General features: G+C 45.9%; 1 protein-coding gene across 7 annotated transcripts in view; it reads right to left on the minus strand.

Annotated features, from left to right (window-relative positions):
• The window catches only part of TIAM1 (TIAM Rac1 associated GEF 1), a 194,023-nt gene that overhangs the window by 49,397 nt on the left and 124,182 nt on the right, over nt 1-20,444 (minus strand). For all 7 annotated transcript variants that reach the window (XM_030020109.2, XM_041124807.1, XM_030020111.1 and 4 more), the window contains 7 exons: nt 18,011-18,458; nt 15,499-15,671; nt 11,739-11,963; nt 10,100-10,285; nt 7,505-7,651; nt 5,347-5,421; nt 4,136-4,306 (listed from right to left, as the gene is read on the minus strand). In XM_030020109.2, coding sequence (XP_029875969.1) covers nt 4,136-4,306; nt 5,347-5,421; nt 7,505-7,651; nt 10,100-10,285; nt 11,739-11,963; nt 15,499-15,671; nt 18,011-18,458 — 1,425 coding nt within the window. The remainder of the gene's footprint in view (nt 1-4,135; nt 4,307-5,346; nt 5,422-7,504; nt 7,652-10,099; nt 10,286-11,738; nt 11,964-15,498; nt 15,672-18,010; nt 18,459-20,444) is intronic.

Raw genomic sequence — 20,444 nt, forward strand, 5'->3', positions numbered from 1 at the left:
AAACGCTTGATCCGTTTACAGCAAAGCCAGCGGGGAAAAAATTCTACGTGGCAAAACCATACGAGCAGAAAAAGGAGCCAGGCAACCCGGCAGCCTCCTCCTGCCACCACGGTGTTATCTTCTCCCGGTCTCCCGTGCCGGGCCGTGCCAGCCAGCCAGGCCTATGCTGACAAGCTACACGTCATCGACTGAAGCCCAGGGTTGAGAGAGCCCCCGTCCGCAGCCGGGTATTCGTGTCGCTTCCAACAGCGACTCCGAACGTCCTCCCCTTGCAGCGGAGACCCAAAGGGATGCTTTCCAGCCTGCCCCAGGCCAGCAGAACTCACAAACTGTTGTAGAGGGATGCGAATTTATCCAGTCTGGGGCCTCCAGCCGTGGGGCGCAGGCCAGGAGCTGCCTTAGCTGCACTGGCTGGGCAGGCAGCCCACGCTCAGCCACCCCGGGCTCCCCGCGGGGCTGGGGGCACCCCCCCCCCCCCCCCCCCCACCGCCGGCCCAGGGCCGCCGCCGCCGCCGCCGCCCTGGGGCCGGGCAGGGCGCGCCCACGCCTGCCTGCAGCCCGCGCTGCAGCCTGCGCCCTGGCTGACAGCATCTTAAAAGAGCACACCCCCCCCCCCCCCGCTTCCTGACAGCATCTTAAAAGAGCAACCCCCCCCCTGCTCCCTGACAGCATCTTAAAAGAGCACCACCACCCCCCGCCCCGCAGGCGACGGCTTGATCTACCATCCCGGTGGTCAACGACAGGGCTTCTGCCTGCTTTGATATGGGCACTGCATCGGGCGTGGAGGTGACTGCCCACGCCTCCAATTTCACACCTGTCTTTGCAGGGAGATTTGCTTACGAGAAAATCCTGCGCGCTGGCCATTTTAGAGAGCAGGAGGGAGCCAAACGCAAGATGACCAATGCTGCGCTGAAGCCCTGAACTGTGCCTGAGCACAGCATCGTCTAAAGAGGTCACTGGATAAAACTCACATGTATTCTGAGCCACTCATTTCTTCCATCAGCCGGGGTGGATGCCATTCATCCACTACATTGCGATCCCATCAAAGTCAGGCAATGAGAGTCATCTCCATTAAAGCTGTGATGGTGCAGCACATGAGCCACCCCATTTAGTTAATTAACATTTGTATAGCTGCAGCAAGGCTTTGTCTACCTCAAAATTTCACATTAGTTAAACTGTTTCAAATAGGGGCATGCTCTTCTACTGAAGTGAAAGGAAAAGGTCCTCTTAAAGTGGACATAGCCAGCCTGCCCTAAAAGCCATACCATTAACCCACTTTTTTTGTTGCTGGTCTAGCTGCATCCATATGCAGGAAGGTGGGAGCAGAAACAGGGCAGCTTTAATGATATTAATATCCTTTCGAGACCACCCAAAACACCTTTTAGCAGTCCAAATAAGCTTCTTGGTTTATTTATTTCTCTCCTAATAACTCTGGCTATGTCTGGACTAAATTAAGCAGCTAACCCAATTTAAAGCACAACCCGACAGCTTAACCGACGTGCTCTTGAAGAAGAATTTACAGCCTGGGGTGTGATCCGATTCAACAGGCCACGCGTGGTGTAGCGGGTTGGCACACAACCCGAACTATTCATCCGTTTCGGCTCCATTCTAGTTAAAGCAAGGGACAGGCATATTCTTTCAGCTTGGTGGGGGAAGACCTTCATTAGCACTGAAATGACAGCATCACGGAAACATGCTAGCCATCCCACTGTATTACTCTGGCTTCGCACTTCTGTGGCCAAAGCTTTTTCAGTAGGAAAACACCAGCTCAAAATTAAAGTAAGCCCGTAGAGCATCAGGCTTAAGTAACCTCTCAGAGACGTTGAGCACAGGCCCAGGGACCTAGGGGAAATCTGCTTCTTGGCCCTCACACAGGTCTATCTGAAAAATGCAAATCATGAGAAAACAGAACCTTTTTCACTTCTTGCTTTTTATCCAGTTCAGTCAAAAGACTAAATGCCATGTAGTTTTCTATGCTTGATTTTTGGTGTTACTCTCTCCATACTGGCTATGTCTAAATCCATATACAGCATGTGTGTTTCTACTCAATTTTAAGACATACCATTATGCAAATGTTAGTAATACGTACACGTTCACACTGATCAGTATTATCCAATAGGAAACAATTTAATGCACACGCACTGACTTTTCCTGCCTTCCAAGTGCTGTTATTAGTTAAATCTTAGGAGAAATCTTCGAGAAACCACTTTAAAATATGCTTTAAACTCTCCTCCCACCAATCTTGAATCATAAAAGTGTCACAAAGCAGCCTCCAAAACCTAACTAAACAAAGCAGCAATGTTAGTATAAGAACACATTTTCTACAATGACTTGAGTGCACTTAATGATCTCCAACAGAATAATCAAGCTCAGTTTAATAGCACAGATAGATTTAACCACATCTACAAACATGAAGAGGTTTATATGAAATGTAGATCTTGAAATGTTTACTATACCAGAACTTGACTGGTTCTCAGATGGCAGATGGCAAACTGATGTGAAATGATGTGGATCAGATATTAAAGGGGAAAAAATGAGCTGAATGCAAGAGACAGAAGAAAGAGATTGATTATTAAATGCTACAGAAAGGAAGACATCCATCAGTGTTTTCCAGACTGAAAACTGTTACAGAAAAGAAAGAAACAGATAATAGCTCCTCAAAAAACAAACACTCACCCACCTCCCCTTCTCCTTATACACCACCACCCACAACAATCAAACACATAGTGAGAGACCAGATTCTCAGCAGGTACCTACTGAAACCAGTGGAGCTATACCAATTTACTCCAGCTAAGGATTTGGCCCACTGAGTTAATCACTCTTACCCAAAGGAAAATATAAATCCTAAAAATAAATCATTACTAATAATGTGTCATCCAGCTTCCCTATTATGTCTCTCTCCAAAAATGTCATCTTTTCCTGAATACAATGAAGAGCTTTCATAAGCTGCAGCACTCTTTAATAGTGCACCTGGCAGAGAGATGAGCACACTGTATAATTATTGCAAACAAATGCCTTTCTCTTACCTTCCCTCTCTGGAAGCACATGCAACATGTTCTAAAAGTCCCCAAAGTTAAGCTCTTAATAGTAATAAATGTTTTCTTTTATTTTACTGTTGTTGTTGTACAAAAGAGGTCTCACTTTCCAGAACAGCACATGACGTGAGTTGGGTCTAGCTTGCAGTCAGCCGGTTAGCAGAAAACATACATTATGTAGCTGCCAGAACTGAAAGCTTGTATTTAATTTGTCAAAGCCTTCAACTTCTCTGCTGAGATGTAACTCTCTTTAATGGCCAAATGTCTCTGATACTTCATCTTGCAAAGAAATCCAGGTGGTTTTTCCTCCCTCCCCCCCAAATGCAGATAAAAGCTTTCCTCGCTCTTCTCTCGTGCCACCTACACGAGACGAGCCTGACTCCGCAATGCAGACAACAAACACAGCCACCTTCTCCTACTCCTGGTGCTGCTGTTTTCTCCGTGCCCTTCTCCCCCACGCCAGCCGGAGGGGAGGAAGCAGCAGGGGGAAGGAAGGAGGAACGGTACCTGGAAACAGGACAACCTGGCACCTGGGAAAGGGTGAGATCGCCCCGCTTGCCTGGCAGAGGAGGGACCGGGCCATGGGAGGGCCTGGCAGAGGTGGGGGAACCAGGGTGGTCGGGCGAGGACAGGGCGACTGCACCACCATGCTGTGGGGCGTCCAGCGAAAGGAAGCGGGCTGGGGGCCGGGATGTTGGGGGGCAGATGGGGAGAGGAGAAGGGTCCCGCACACAGCTTGGTCTCCGGCAGAGGGGGAGTGGGTGGGTGGGTACATGAGAGGTGGCAGCAGCGGCAGAGTCAGGGTGTGAAGGCACTTCTGAGGCTCATGCACAGTGGCCAGAGTGGAAAAGGCAAAAACTAGTCTGCCTTCCTCTCCCTATATCCATGCCAAGTTTAGCTCCAGCGCTAGGAATTTTACTTGTGTGGTGCTACCGTGAAAATTTCAGTGTAATTCATGTTTTTCATCTAACATACAACTGATCCCCCAGCACACCGCAGTCTGAGCACTGGCATACGAGAAAGTCACTATGAGGTTCAACTGAAAGGGCTCAGGGTTGTAGACACTTCACCCCGTTCCAGGGCACACTCGCAGCCTTTACCTTGCAAATCATTTCCAGCACATCTCGTGTGGTGTCCCCAGGACGGATGACTGTCAGAGCAGGCTGGTTGTTCGGCAGGCAGAACCAAGACGGTGTAAAATACTCGTGAACCCAAATATCACAGTCAGGATTGTGCTGATGGACACTGCTCAGTGCCACTTCTTTTTCTCTCTAAATAGACAAAACCCATTATGACTCTACCAGCCAAATATGATCTCCTTCTTCATCAATAACAAGTGTAAGGAACATTATATGCTATATCAAAAAGCCCTCTTATAGAGAAGACGTTTTATTCATAAGCCTAGATTGAAGGCTTGCCTGGACAGGAAACTGCAGTTTTACCTGAGCAGTATAAAGTGTGCCTTCCCACGCCACCCACACAGCTACACTGGTGCAACGCACCTTTCCTGGGATTTCACCCTATGGCTATTGGGAATGCTAGGAATGCAACAAAAAATAATAGTGATAAAAAGATTTAAAATCAAAACTTAAATGCACTGTGTTTCTGGGTAAACCAATCCAAGGCCAACAAAAATGTTGTAGATGCTACAGTTCCTATACCCAGAAATGGCAAAATAGCAAGTCTTAGCATTTATTTTGAATTTACTGTCTTTTATACATCCAAGTTGTGCTCCAAGCTATAAATCCCCAGGAAGTGGGAGCTGCAGAATCTCTATTTGCTGCAAGTGGGCTCACGCAGCTAAACCCATATTCGCTACATGAAGAATGTGCCTGTCTTAATGCTGTTTTATAGATGACTTTCTCTGGGGAAAGAGAAAGCAGTTGTAATTGTGCCTGCAAACGCTGAAGTTCACAGAAGCGCATGAGAACAAAACAGAGAAAGCCCTGCACTTCATAGTTGTGCCAACCCTAAATTATGAAAACCCCATATGGCAGCCACAAGGAGCCATTTTCCAGAACCAGCGGCATCCAGGTCCTCCTCTGGGCAAGCATTTCCCTGGTGTGCAGTGTAACACCCCTCTGGGTCTGGCACCTCCAGCTGCGCTTAGGATGCCACACACAGTGAGCCCTTGTGACCATGGGCAACCAGCTCGAACCCTCCCAGAGCAGCTACAAGCCCTACAGTGCGCACAGAGGGTCCTCTCCTTTCCCGGGGGCTCTGCATCCCCTCTCATGTCCCAGAGTCAACGCTGCATTTAGGCTGAATGCAAATGGTGGGGAAGGAGGCAGCTGGAGAGCTGGTGTTTTACCTTGCCATCCGGGACCGTATCGTCAAAGATTCCCTCGAGAGATTTCTTCACTGAATCAACTCCTTCACCAAACACCTGGGGAACAACAGAACAACTCTGCTTTAAAAGATGAAGGTGCCTCCGCGCTGTCTGCAGCACACGCTAAGGGGTGAACAGTGTATCTAACATCTAGCATGGAAATCAAACTGAAAAATAAAAACAATCATCTCAAAACACAGAAAAGGAAAATATCAGCTTGTTAAAAGGGAAGGGGGGGTGAAGGACAAACTGGTGATGGGGCACCATGCTGAAAGATTAGAGGCTTAGTGGTCTGTCACTGACTTTCTTGGTGGAGCTGGACAAATTTTATCTCCTTTTGTGCTCAGTTTGCTCACCTGTAAAGTGGGGGAAATGAACACTTCTCCACCTCTTCTAAGGCTGAGAAATCAGAAGCAGCGCTCCGCTTCTGGCTGTTTTTGCACTAAACCAGCTTCCAAAAAGTACTTAGCAAACATTCAAGTACCACAAGTCAGTGTAACCCTTCTCTAATGAAATAAGAGCTGGTAACCCAGCACAAGCCAGAGAGCCAAAATCAACAGGACTCCATGCAGGAGGAACGACAGAATGGGAATATTTACAGGATCCACCCCAAATCAGCACAGGACTGCATCAGACAGGCAAACAGGGTTGTTACTGCAGCAGAAGCTTATAATTAAAACTGAAAAGTTTTATAGCTCCACATCAGCACAGCTTTATGATCAAGTTGCTGGGTTTGGCTGTTAACTATTCTGTACGTAAAACGAAGCAGGGACCATGCAGGATGGGAGAAGGTCACTGACCTTTACAGATTTACAGTTTACTGCTTCAACTTGGCAATACTTTGCATGCTACTACACACGAGCAGGGGAAATGTGTTCAGGCACTACATTTAGACATTCTGCTACTTTGTCAAAACTTTACTTTTTCTTTGACTCTCTCCAGTATGACTTTTCTTTAACCTGGAACAAAATCCCTTTTCATGCCTGTGCTTATTGAGGAGTGAAGGGGGTAGGGGTGCAGGGAGGAAGCGTGAAGAATGCATTTATCCGCATGGAAAGAAAAAAAAGGGTGAGTTCAGGAAAAAAAACAGGTCTGAAGACACAGCATGGGCAGGATCCTAGCTCAGGACAAGGGATTGCACTTGATTAGGGGAAAATAAATACAAAGCAACAGGGATGCCATAGCACCAGCACAAAGAATTGGGAATGCACTCACAGAAGCATCTGCTGCTTCCCAGCAAAACCCTGAGCTTTTGCTCAGCCACTAAATATTAGGTGAACTTTTAATGTCTCGCTAAAAACAAGCTAAATGATTTTGCAGCATTCATCCTCTGCTAAACAAAACAAACACCCAGGGCTGCTTTAACAGAAGGAAGAAGAAATCGCAGGGTGCAGAACAACATGTGTCCCAAGCCCTTCTCCCTCCAAAAAGTGAAAGAAGAGAAAGAAAAGCAAAGCCTACATTTCCTGCAATTAGATGAGGTATGGCTCTCAAAAACTGAAAGCTATAATTAGGGATGTTTGGAAAGAATAACAGGGAAGCACCTTCCTACCGCACTGAAACATGTTTTCTAGACAAAGATCTGAGCAGTGACTAGGTGGAAATGTTTCAGCTTTTGCTTTTTTAAAAATCTGAAGCAAAACAGGGACTGTCTCTACTAAATGCAAAGCTTTTGTTACTTCAGGAAGTTTTCCCCAAACTCAGCTACATTTAAAGTATGCTACAAAGTCATAATTTTAATTTAAAGAAACAAACAAGTCTGCACTTTTTTTTTTCCTTCCAAAGTTGTATCTGTTTTACACTGCTGCTTTGTTACTCCTGAGTTTAGGGAAAGTACCTCCAGCAAAAGCAGAAGCAGCAGAAATGCAACAACAGTAGAAATGCAACCAGTTCAGCTAAAGAAGGTGCAAACTCCAAACCTTGTTTGATAGGAGCTGCTGTATACTTATGTGTAATTACAGTCACTGATTTTTGAAGAGGATGTGGAATGAGATGACTATACACCGTGAAAGATTAAACAGGTAAGGTTAAAGTTGGATGTGTAAGTGCTTGATGCAAGTGACTCTTTGCATGAGCTGCATTCTGCATGCTAAGAAATAAGCCTTGAAAATAACAATATCACAAACTTTCACACACTTACCTGATTAATGCTTGGCCTCCCTTGCTTTTTCTTCGAGGTAGTATCCAGCCCCCAAAGAGAAGAAAACCTGCTTCTCCGTTTACTGGCAGATCTGGACATGGCCTGCGTCCTTCTCCTCACTCCGGACTCCCCTGTGCGAGCTGCCACCTGTCAATGACACATGGTTTTAAAATCAAAGGTCGCAGCATCCCACCGCACCGTGGCTTACATAATCTAACAAACAGTGGAATCTGGTTTAAAAAAAAAGGCAAATCCTATGACAACAATGTATACTCACAACAGGGACAATGGTGATGCTGCCAGGCTACTTCCTTCTCACTGCAGTTCAACTCACTTCTTCCAATGTCAAACATCAAAAATTAAAATGGACAGTACCACCCTCCCATTTTTTGGCATTTAATCTGAGATATTTTGAAGCAGCCTAATCATCACAGAGCAAAGCCTCAGCACTAGTGAAGGGTTTGGGTTTTTTTTCTTTTTTTTTTCTGTCAAGGTTTCAAAGCTGGACACATGAAACCTGAGATTTCCAAACTTATCTGTTGCTTCCGAAAAGCCCTGTCTTTCTCTTTGGTCCTTCCTGTGGAAGCACTCTGGGCATCCTGGAACTGACTAATAACTGCTACAAGGCCAGATAAAGGCTTGCAAATAGGTCAAGGTATTTAAAACCTGCACTTCCTTAAAGATAGCAACATTTGAAGGACTGAGCAAAACACAGGAAGAAAAAAAGCTGAAATGATCCTTTCGCTTGGAGCAGTGTTAACTGCTTGGGTACTTGAAAAATGCCTGTGGCAACCCCTTTGGAGCGAAAAGATATTTGCCTTTACTGAGACCAAATATCTGGGGAGTGTTTCCCAAGTGAGGAAGCTCTGGTAGAAATTAGTGTGACATTAGTCAGAGGTGAAGTGTTTAGGCCAAAGTTTAAGCAGATTTCCCATGTGGAGGTGGCCTCAGGAGAGCAAGCTCCTCTCCTGTGAAAAAGGGAGCGGTAGGAGATGGCAGGTATGAACGGGAGCGCAAGGCGAAGCTAGACAGACAGACAGACAGACCGACCCACCCTGCCGACTTGGCTGTATGCTTCCTGGAACACCTTTGTACTGGATTCCCACAGCCGAAACTAGCAAAATGTGACTGTCGTTTGGCAACCTCAGCGGGAACACCCGAATCTCTGAGTGATGCCCCAAGCTACAGAGCTGAGAAACTGGTTGTTTGGGTGCAGCAGATACAAAAACCCATATAAAGACAGGACAAACAGAAGGCTGGCTTGTGTAGCAAGGGAACTGTCGCTATACTAGTAATTGTGTTCTCCTTGGGAAATGTGGAGAAATCAAGGAAAACGAGAACTTAAACACTACTGCAAGCGTCTCCATTTCCAGAGCCTGGACTTGTGAGACGTTTCTTAACTGTATCTGGGACGTTTGTGCAGAGGCACCTGGGAGACTTAGCACATGCTCTGACTAATGTACTGAGGAACATCTTCAGGACAGCTAGGGATGCCACGCTATCACCATGCAGCACCCAGCTCGAGTCTGAGACTCACTGCACCATCTCCACGCTATTGAGGGCAAAGGAGGACACGAGAGTTTGCTTAAAGGAGAAGAAAGCACGTGTCTTTTCCAACACAACATACTCAAAACATTTTTTTTTTCACTTGGCTCTCAAGAGACACCAGCATGAAGAGGCAGACTGTTTTTCAGGCTAATGCTCAGTGCTTTGCTAGATGCAAAAAAATGAGCATAAATGCAAATTACAGCCCGCCACTTAAAAAAAAATATAAATCCACCAGCAATTATCAGGATGATGACGTTAATCTTTTCATATATAAAAGAATAAAAACGCCCCTGACTGAATTACAGCTATAGATTCAACTGAAGGGTACAGCTGACATCTACAAGACAACAATGGAGCTCAGCTATTTTTGTGAAGCTCCAGGAGTCCAAGCCGAAACTACGGGAACTTGATTTAAATTCGTTAAAAAAACACCACTTTGCAATACATTTCCCTGTATTTTTAAGAGCTGGGTTGTTACATTATTTAAATTTAAACAACCATTTTAAACATTATTTGCCACACCATAAGTAGCAGAGAAGAACATTTCCCCTCCCTTGTGGAGCATCAGGTGTTGATCACTGCAGACCGGATATTAGACTAATTGGTCAGTAGTTTCATCCATATGGTAGAAAGCAAGCCATGCCCAAGAAGGTCTGAGCCGACACTTGCTGAGGGCCTCAGAAAGAGTCCCACTGACTTCACAGGACTTTTGGATCATGCCCATGTACATGGACATTAGAGGTGAGCCTGCTCTTGTAACAGAAAGATGTGTTTATAGAAAGCATGTTTATAGTACAGATCTGGAAATTCAAAATCACACGTTTAGGAGAAACATAGTTCTTCCATAAGGCCATGGCTTGCAAGCATCTGCTTTTTAATCTATATCCAGGACACACACCCCTTTCAGGAAGCAGAATATTTTGCACACTAAGGTAAGGGCTCACCTCCCAGGCACAGACTGCTGTTTGTCGACGTGATCTCTGCATTGGACATGTGAAGCGATTTGCAGGTTGGCAAAGATGACCCCCGGCCTCTGTTCAAACTTACCAGGGCATGAAACGATGAGACTGAAAAGATTCCAAGACGACCCATCGCAACTTTTGTTGGACGGCTGGCAAAAGCAAGCAGTCTTTTAGGGTTTGGGAGCTCCCCTCCTTGGAGACTAGCCAAGTAACAGCGGTACCGAAATAGGTCCATCTGGAACTGTTCAAGATTTTGTTCCCAAACAAAGATCTGTGTACATCAAAGATTGAGGAGCAAGATGCACAAGAAGAGAAGGGGAGAGGGGGAAGGACAGAGGTTAATACCTTGAAAAAATTCTACTGTTCCCAGTAACATACCTTTTTCACCAATGCTGATCTCACTCAAGAAACCTTGATCCCCCTTCTTTCCCGCTCTCCCCTCCCCTCCCAACCCCAAAAAGGATACAAATAATAAAAAAGTTTTCATTAGATGGAAAACAACGTTTTTATGTTCATGGCATCTCTTCTCCTGGGATAACAGCTCCACTGATACAATGCTATTAATAGGATTAAAATTTCATTTTTAATTTTCTTTGTATTCCAGGATTCTCTTCTAAGTAGTCCCTTAAGAGGCTTCTTTCATGCATCAAGGACATGTGAGAAACAAGACCACCAAACCCCACCAAATTACACATACCAAATCAGCAACCGCAGCAGCAGCATTGCTGTAAGCATCAACAGAGCTCGCCATACTTGAAAAAGTGTAGTACTCTGGGGATAATTAATCTTATCAGCAGAAGAGCACTATAATCAGCCTATGTAAGGACTTATTTAAATAATTCAAATTGCTGATAGGAAACAGTTTCAAAGCATTTAGAAAAACTGTTACATTAAGAAAGAGACTGCTCTGCCCTCTCACTGTGACTGACAGCCTTTGAGTGGAGCCCTTTCAAGAGAAGCAAGCATCTCCCCCCTCTCTCCCCCCTTCTCACAGGCTTCCGGGGGGTACGAAATCTCTTTAGCTTAGTGCATTAGGGCCTGGCCACTCCCTATGGTTTGCATTACAGGCGCGTTTGGCAGGCGTGGTAAAAGAGCTACAAACTAATGAAGCAGGAGCCATATGTTAGTTTCCTAAAATAAGGTGCTGCTGCGGCAGCAGGAGAGACATCTGGCTCTAGGCTCTCTGCTTCTGAAACGCAACTATGTTGTCCACTTGAAGTCAGAAGGAGCGGTCCCGAGGGGCAGGCAGGGCTGCAGCCATGAGGTCAAGGCAAGCCCTTATAACAAGCAGAAACCGGGGATGGCTTCTTCATCCCATCTGCCAGAAGATGAACCAGGCTCTTCCACACTTAAGACAACAGCTAGAGCAGCATTCGTCAGTCTATGACCAGCTCTTCCCCTAAGGCATCCTGCTGCCATGGCCTGGTAGCCTCTTCACTCCCCTAAAGCACTCACTCAACCTCCGAGCAGCTAGCCAAATACATTGCACGCAGGCCAGAAGACAGCCCATGCTGTATCTTAGTGCACGTTGTTTGGAGAAATGGTGCAATTCGGACAGCCAGCACAGCTCTCCTGCCAACACATGTCCTGCCTGCTCTGGGGAGCTCTGCCAGTGCACACACATGCCACAGTGGGAGCAGACAGAGGTACCGCTACTCTGAAGAAAGCCTTAAATATTTGCTAGGGGCTTATTTCACGTAAGCAAGCTTCACATAAGCAATTACCTGATCCAATATGGTCTTCTTCTTCTTGGAGTCCGTTACTGAGGACAGCTGCATTTCACCCATTTTCTTCATCTTCTCATCCATATCAATCTTCTGCTCCAGCTTTTTTATCTCTGTTTTCAGGAGCTTGACAGTGTCCTCTTTGTGATGCTGCCTTGCCACTGCAGTTGCACAAGCTGAATGGATTGCCGTGATCCAGTTCTCCAGTTCGGTCTGGCTAGAGGTCTGAAGAGAGGGAAAGAGGGGGAAAAAAAGTCAGGATCCTCTTTAAAATTGATTGGAGATTAACAAATGCAATTCCAAGGAGTTTCCTTTCCCTTTGATCTTAAGATTCAAAGCCTTAAATCCACTTACGAGAGAAGTAATAAAAACCCCATCATTCTTAAGCAGGCCATTTTTAACTCAGCACTAGGCATTCAGCACTTGGAATTACACCTATATCTGTGCTTTGCAGCTGTACAGCATTTCCCAGCAAGGTCTCAGGAATTACCTTCCTTGTTCAATGCAATGCTGCCATAATTTGTAGCTCAACATTTAGCGATGTTTTCTAAACTCCCAGTTCCTTAAGGCAGGGAATGTACCAGCCTCTGTGCTCTTCACAGTATGGAGAGCTTTTTTGGCATGCAACAGTTAGTAATAAATTAATGGCATAAAACCTGACCATGATATCTATGAGTACCTTTGTTATGATGCACAGACAGAAAAGCTTTCCACTTCTGAACGTCCCAAAGCACTCTGAAGACAACCCTGTTATCATTAAAGGCAGGCTCATCACAATTTTTACAGCTCTAGTACTGTCCCTTCCCAAGCTTCTGTGTGACAGTTTGGGAAAAGGGAACACTTCCCCTCCCCGGAATTGTTCAAGGCCAGGTTAGATGAGGCTTTGAGCAACAGGTATCCCTGCCCACGGCAGGGGAGTTGGAACTAGATGATCTTTAAGGTCCCTTTCAACCCAAACCATCCTATGAGATTCTATGATTCTATGAGATACTAGGCTGGGGCATGGGACACCAGCACATTTTGCTGGAAGAGCACTATTCTGAGTAGCGGCTTTTGACACAGAAAGAAGAATATTTCAAAGCATTCCTTTTCCAGACTTTCAAAATAAAAAGTAAATCTTCTTAGCCTTCTTACTAAACTTCACTCCTTTTTACAGTAGGTTGCAAAACAAAATTTACAGCCAACTCAGGGTTGCAGCGGACTTTCTCTGAGTGTCAGCCTTTAGCAGTAATCACACTGGTATTTGGCTCATCACTGAAAAAGTAGCAAGGTGCCAAACCACCTTGTTCTAATTAAACTTTCTGATGATACGTGATCTATTAATAGACAGCACAGTATGACTTCTCCAGTTGCTAGCATAGATAAAGAAGGTCATCCTCACTGTTCTCCTGGTGGTCACAACTAACAGCAAAGGACATGGCTTACTGAAGCCAAGGAGAGATTCCCACAGAAGCCCGACTCTGGAAATCACATATGCACAGGCTGGACTTTAGGCTGATGCTCCCAAAACTTCTGTGGTACTGAAGCAGGTGAAACTCACATGTCCCAGAATGACATCACTTTCCTTAGCTCAGGTTAGCAGTCCTAAGCAGAAGATAGGGTCTACACCTGAAAGACCAATCTCTTACTCCCAATTTTCTTGTCTTCAGTTGGCACTGTACAATGTATATTGCTTAAATTGGTCAAGCTCCCTGCCCAGGTAATAATATTAACAAGCTCTCATTCATAGACAGGGGCTTACAGTGTCTTATCACCACTACTGAAGACATGTTGAGCCCCCCTTGCTGAGGAATTTCTGCTGAAAATACAGAAATTATTTGCAGAATGGGAGACACTTTGCCTACAGTCAGGTGGTGAAACCTAGTCCCCAGTAGATAAGAGAGTAGCACTGGACTTATAATGAGATGGTATGTTTTGTTAATTCCTAGCAAAATCTTAACAGAGGTCATATTTTTATCTTATTTAAAATGTTATCTGTATACCATTAGATTCAGTTTTCTTTTTAGTCTCCTGGGGAGGAGGGAAAAAAACAATCTGGAATGGATTTTAGGAGCTGAAGACTCTTCTGGTAGATGAGTAGGCAAGGGGAATCACTCCGCTCCTCAAAAGAAAGGACCACATAAACAAGCTGCAAACATCTGATACATAAGTATGTGGTGTCAAATGTTGCTCTGAGCTCCTGGAAAATGCATGTGACATATGCAAGTAATGGATTTGTGTAGGCACAATAAGAACTGACTGAGCGAGGAACCATCATGTAGGAGGTATGTGATGTCTCTAGGTGCAATGCAGTGGGAAGGCTTGTTACAAGATGTCCAGTATCTGTATGCATTACAAAGCAACCCTATTTGTCCCTAAGTACACAGTCTCCATAGGACAGAAATAGCCTTGTGCAGGTCTGTGGTTTCTTCTCATCAAAACAGCTACTACAGCACTGTGTTATGTGTGGACGGACATGTATGACATGAGCAGTTAGGTAACACTGCTCAACAGCCATACACATGCGTTGGCTGTTCTAAGCGCAGCAGAGCAAGCCCTACAGCACAGTCACTCACACATTACTTCCACCACTGCAGCTGGTCTCCTTCCCTTCTTCCCAAACCCATCCCTTCTTTCTCTTCTCCTTTGCTAGCAATGCATGGGGTTCTATGGCAGAAGGGACATATCAAGGAAAAATTTCTGCAAGGCAATATAAATGATTGTTTTTCATTTGAAAAGGCTCATTTTTGCTTTTTCCCACAACGTTACATGAAAATCTACCCATGGCATAATGACACAGGGCTTTTAATGAATAAGGCACTGTGATGCCACAAAAGAAATGTACTGAATGTGACCTTTTGAGCATTTAGCATCCACTGGCATTAATTTTATAAGAATGAAGGTTTTTCCTTAGAAAACTGTATGGAAAAGATTTTTGCAGTTCATATCAGTAGATCAAGAGGAGGTGGTGCTCCACAACCTTTCAAGCACACACTGAGACCATAAGTGGAATGCCAACCTAAAAATCACTTAGGGAAGCAGCAGGTCCCAAAATACAGAAATCTTTTGCAGTGAAACACATCAACTAATGTATGGTCTTTGATATAAGTACTGGATTTTTTTCAGATGTACTCTGTGAAATTCAGACATTTCTATTTTCTGATTGAAAAAACTAAACATGCACTTTCAGTCTCCTCTTGGGCAACAGCAAGATGTTGACTAAGGTCTGTATGAACAAGGGGCAACTGGATTCTGCAGTGCTATTGGGAAAGCACCTGGAGGTCCAAGTATCCCCTTGCACTTCAAACTCCTCTTGGTCTTGTAAACTCCTTGAGCCTCTCCGCAAGGTCCCATCTTTGATACGTCTCTTACGAGACGCAGATAGTGTCACAGCACATTTAATGCACTGCTGTATGTCCTGTATGGTAACTGGCCTGGTCTGTGTGTTATAAGCATGCTGTCAAACCATGCAAAATTCACAGTTTTTACAGGGATGTAAGAATATTTCTTAAGTCTTACTTTGTTCCAACCATCTACACAAAGAGGGTCCAGTCAGTCAACAAAAACAGCAGATCTGACAGTGATTCACATGTGGTAGTGTGTCTCTTGAGTGGCATTTACCAAATATATCATGTCCTTCCTCTAGCGCTGCCAGAGGAAAATCCCAAACCTACTGGAGGCAGCAGGATTTTTCCACTGATTTCAACCAGAGCTAAGACTTCCTCCTTGGTTGGAGACAGAAAAAGAAAACAAATTTGTAAAACCCTCGAACCAGACCAACCTGAAAGAGGAAAGCATCCCCAAGGGAGTTGCTGAGACAGAAGACAAAGTCCTTCTTGGGGTGTTCAGGCACCGCTTGCACTATGCTGTTTTCTACCCAGACAGCGTGCTTTGGGATGCTGTTGTGGTCAATGCCAGATCTGCCATCAGTCTCATAAAAAAACAACGTGCATCCTAAAAGAGACAATCATGTATTAGCAAGCAACACATTTAAACGTAACGGCTGTCCTGCATCTATTCAGCATTAATACTTGGGACTATAAATCATCTGTAAAACTGTCACAGGGATGAGGAAGGATTTGCCAGGGCCTGTTCAGGTTTTTAGCCCCACAGTGGAGAGCACCAGCAACGGCCCAGTTTTTAGCCTGACCAGGTGGTGGTTTCCACACCATGGGGGCACACCATGAGCTGTATGGTACATCGAGCCGTGCCCCAGCAGGCCATTTTGTTCACCCTAGGATTGCTAAAACAGAGCCACAGACACGAGCCTAGAAAGTCATGGGCAGTAAAATACAGCCCCAGATGAGAAACATCATCATAAGTCCCAAAGTAGGGGTCCTCTACGGCCACCCGGTCCCACCTCCCCTGGCAGTGCCGGACAGCTGGGAGCCAGCCGCGGAGCAGACAGCCCCCAGGCAAACCTTCATGGCCCTGCCTCAGCCTCCTGCAGCTGCTACAGTCCCTGCAAGGCAAAGATCAAGCAATTTAATTACTGGATGCAGATGAGTAACTGGAAGAAAAATGGACTGGAATGAGCTGTGCTTACTGAAAGACTGATGTACCAAAAAAACCCAACAAACAAACAAAAAGCATAAACCAAATCTTTATTCCACTGTAACATTTCAGCTCTGACTCACGGCGATATGGCCAAAACCAAAAACGCATTTTCGCTGGGGACAGCAAACAACCTGCTTGGTTTTACAAAATAATCTTTACAATTCTCTGGGGCGGGGGAGGTATAGCAAGCCTGCAATTTGGGAGACTGCCAAAAAAGGGTCTCCTTCTCTCCCTCCCACCTTCCCACATTATCTACAGTTGTTTTAAACTAAAACTGGCACATTGTTTCTCTGCCACTGGAAACAGCCCTCTCGGTGCAAAGGGATGCCCTGTTACCCAGCCCCTCAGAAAACTATTTGCAGCCAAACAATAGCAGCTGTTAACTTCAAAGCCCCGTTTAAACACTAACATTATTAAGGCACAGCAATCTAAGGAGCAAACACTCCACTTGAGTCAAAGCACTTCAAAATAACATTGCCTCCGTGCTCATCCTTCCCCTTTTTCCTCCCAGATGGCCCTTTGTTTGCCTCACAGCAAGACCTTCCTGCCGCAGGACCCCCCTCCCAGGAGATTAGGGCTCCCCGCTGCCCCTGACCCCTCCCTCTCTCCTCTTTCATTTCCCCAATCTCTCTAACCACCCCAAGGAAGAGCTGGCACCTAACTTTGCTGTTGGTTGTAAAATAGTCCTGCCAATTAAAAAAAAAAAAAAAAAAGAAAAGGTGCTCTAAAAAAAGCACTCTGTGGGGAGGACAGGGCTTTAACCATACAGAGCTTTTTGGTAATCCCACCTACAGCAGGAGACATGGCTCTGCCTCCCCTGGCTCACAGACATGGCCCGTCATGGTGGAGGAGAGCGATGCCAGTCCCAAAACCCTGCAAGCATTGCTTCCCGTTTTACTGCTGATGCAACCGCATGAAGATTAGAGGTCGCTTTAGGAGGCCGGCTCCTGAGTTTCGCTGCTCCGTTAACATTTATGTGCATTTATAAGCACTCAGACCCTGAACGGGGCTGGAGCTTGCTCCTAGGAGGAACTGCAAAAATTCAAAGAGAAAAGGGTATGTGGCCCAGGCAGCCGAGGAGGCTGGCAGAGCAGCCAGGTGCCAAGGGTTGCCCACCACAAGATGGGTGACGCAGCCAGAGCCAACATCTCCCAAGTCACAAGCCAGCCTCGATGACCAAACCATGGCTTCCTGTCCATACCGTGAATGTGTTGCAACTCGCTGGGTGTTTATACTTGTGAAGCACATCTCAGAGAAGGACGGGCCAATGGTACTAAGCACAAGAGTTACAAGACACATGCATACAAAGACAGAGCCCCTGTTTTGATGCAGGCCAGTGTCACCACTAGCAAACTCCCACTGTGATGTGCCTGCGGCTGCACGCAGGTATTTAGTTTGTCAGCAAGCCATAGACATGCTTCTTAAAGGAAACACCCAGTGCTCAGAGAAGCCACCCTAGGTGGTGCCAGCAGGACTCGAAGTAGGGTATGAACCTACACAGTCACGTGTCTTGGACTACACGCATGCCATAATGTGAGCACATCAACAACCATCGAATAACACTCCCCCCGAAAAACATCAGGACCACTTCCTCATACTTGATGTTAATTATTCTGAAGTTCACAGCAGCTTTTGTTAAGAGTCTAGGCTATTGGTTTCTTCATCTGCAGCAATATACAACCCACAGGACACCGCAGACACCCATCTGGATAAACCCTTGTACGCTTGCTCTGTACCTTTCAAGGAAACCCAGTAGTGCTTCCACTTCCTGCGCGCGGCCGACTCCACTTTCTTGTTCTTTTTGTGCACCAGGAAGTTTTTCACTGCCAGAGCTCCGGCTTTCCGTACCGTGCCCTGGGCAGCCGTCAGGAGAATGTCGGACTGCCCCGGGGAGCTGAGGGTGCCGCTGCTCTGCTCGTCACTGAGGGCAGACCCGGCCTCCTCCAGGTTCTCGCTGTTGATGGTGCTCATCTCCAGCTCCCGGCGGAAGTTCTCGTAGACCCCCTGGCGAAGCCCATCGCCCGTCGAGCTGCTGCCGCTGTCGCTGCCGATGAAAGCCCGACTGGCCGTCGGGGAGTAACTTGAGTTGGTAGCATTGGAGCGTCTAGAAAGGAGGTCTGTGTCGGTGGCTGCTCCCTCAATTCCACTGTCGGTGAACTCGCTCCCCTCACCTGCGTTGACGTCCTAGTTGCAAGAGAGACACAGCGTGAGATGAAGAGCCTGGCCAAGGCTGGCCTTCGGGAGACAGTGACAAAATGCCCAAGTGGCACCACATCTCTTCACACCGCCATTTCATCTGGCACTGGAAATCCCTCATCTCTTTTTCTTCTGAAGATGAACAAATGGAAGAAAAGGTAGGGTAGGCAGAACTTCCAGCATAGTTTAGGAAAGATCGGTCACACACACACACGATTTCAGGTGGTGCCTCTACAGCCTTAGCATTTTGGAATATAACATGTAGCATCATCTGTTTACATTAAGCTAAGTTGACAGTGCTAAAGGTTTTGCAAAAGGAGAACATATGGTAGCAAAAACTGGCAGTGTCAAGAAAAGCAGCAATCAACCTACGCATTTTAAAAAGAAAACATTGATATTGTACATTCACACCTACAGCTGAAGATACATTTTAGACATCCCAAGATTGTCATTTGCAAATTATATAACTAAAAAGGTACTTTTTTTTCTCCTGAGAAGTTAACGTGTTTGAGATTATTTCTGTTATGTGTCACTTCTACATCACAAACCCTAATGATGGGCCAGAATCCCATGGTGATAAACCCTGCCAAAATACCGCAACAACAGAAGACCCTTCCTGGTCCCCAACAACTTGCAGTTGAAGGGTCAGAAGAGACAAGAATATGGCCAGCTTGAGCAAGACGGGAAAGAACATGACCGAATTCAGGTTTCGAAGTCTTAGTGGCTCAGCTTGCCCCCTGCAACAAGGTTAGTGCCCAAACGGGGCTAACCACTACAATCTCAGCACTCAGAGGCATCTGTGGCAGTTTTTGAAGGAGGACAAATAAAGGCTAAGACCTGTAAGTGGAGAGAAGTATCTTATGTTAGATACTCGAGAGAAGAGGGAGCCAGGGAAGACAATGCAAAGAGGTGAGAAATACGGCCAAAACAACAGGAATTTCAGCCTCTACCTCTCCTGCAAGAGCAGCTGGTGCTTGATTTACAAGTTTTTAAAAAAATGAAAAAAGGTGGCAGAATGCAGTGTTTATTTTGGGAGAAAACAAGCTTCTAGGTGTTGGTTAAAGCACGAGTTTTCTATGCATCCAAGAGCAGCTCTGCGGAAACCGAGAAACCCTCCACTGAGCTCTGTTTGAAACCTTCCTCTGGTGGAGCAAGAGCTGGATGAGGAAACCTTAGGGGGAGGGGACGGGTGTTGCTGAATTTGACTAACTTTTAAGGCATTAATTTGTAACGGATGGGCTCGTTCTTTATAAAAGCTACCTCTCGAGGGAGACTTGGGAGTCCAGTTGGAAGAACAAGCACTTCCTTCCCCACGCAATAAGCACAGTTATGCTAGTCAGTTTGGTTGTTTAATGCAGCACATAGTGATAGACAAGCTGTTCTGGACAGGACAATATTCCTCTACTCCCACTGCATGCGAATGAGCTGAGCAGGGCTTCCTGTAAGTGCAGTCATCTACCCGTACAGAGCAATTTTCACAACCATGTGGTTTTTTCTGCTGTTCCAATTCACTTGTTTTTTGGAAGCCAATTATCTTCCCATCTCTTGCAGCACAAGGAGGAATATCTGGAGAGGAGAACTGGTGCTGCTCAGAAACCGGTGTTTACAAAACACTGCCGCAAGCAAGTTTTTGCACTCCATCATGAAAAGCTGGATGGTGCAACTTCTGATCACAGTGCTCCATCTGAGACCCCATGCATCAGGGAGCCAGGACTGGCACGGCCGCTTGACGCTCACACTCCCAAGGCACTGCCTCTCTGCCAACATAAGCTACATTGGCATAAAACCAGAGCACCAAAGAACTGAACTGGATCCCCTGTGTTCACTGGGATAGTTATTCCCATAGGATGACTGGGGTTTGCATTTGTCTTCTAGGGCCTTCTTCCTCCATAATTTTTTTAAAGGGAAGAAGTGTGTCACTCGTAGAGCATAAACAAATCTGCATTCTGCAATGAACATTATGTAATGGTGGCA

This window comes from Aquila chrysaetos, chromosome 7 (genome assembly GCF_900496995.4).
Source record: "Aquila chrysaetos chrysaetos chromosome 7, bAquChr1.4, whole genome shotgun sequence".
NCBI classification, from domain to species: Eukaryota; Metazoa; Chordata; class Aves; order Accipitriformes; family Accipitridae; genus Aquila; species Aquila chrysaetos.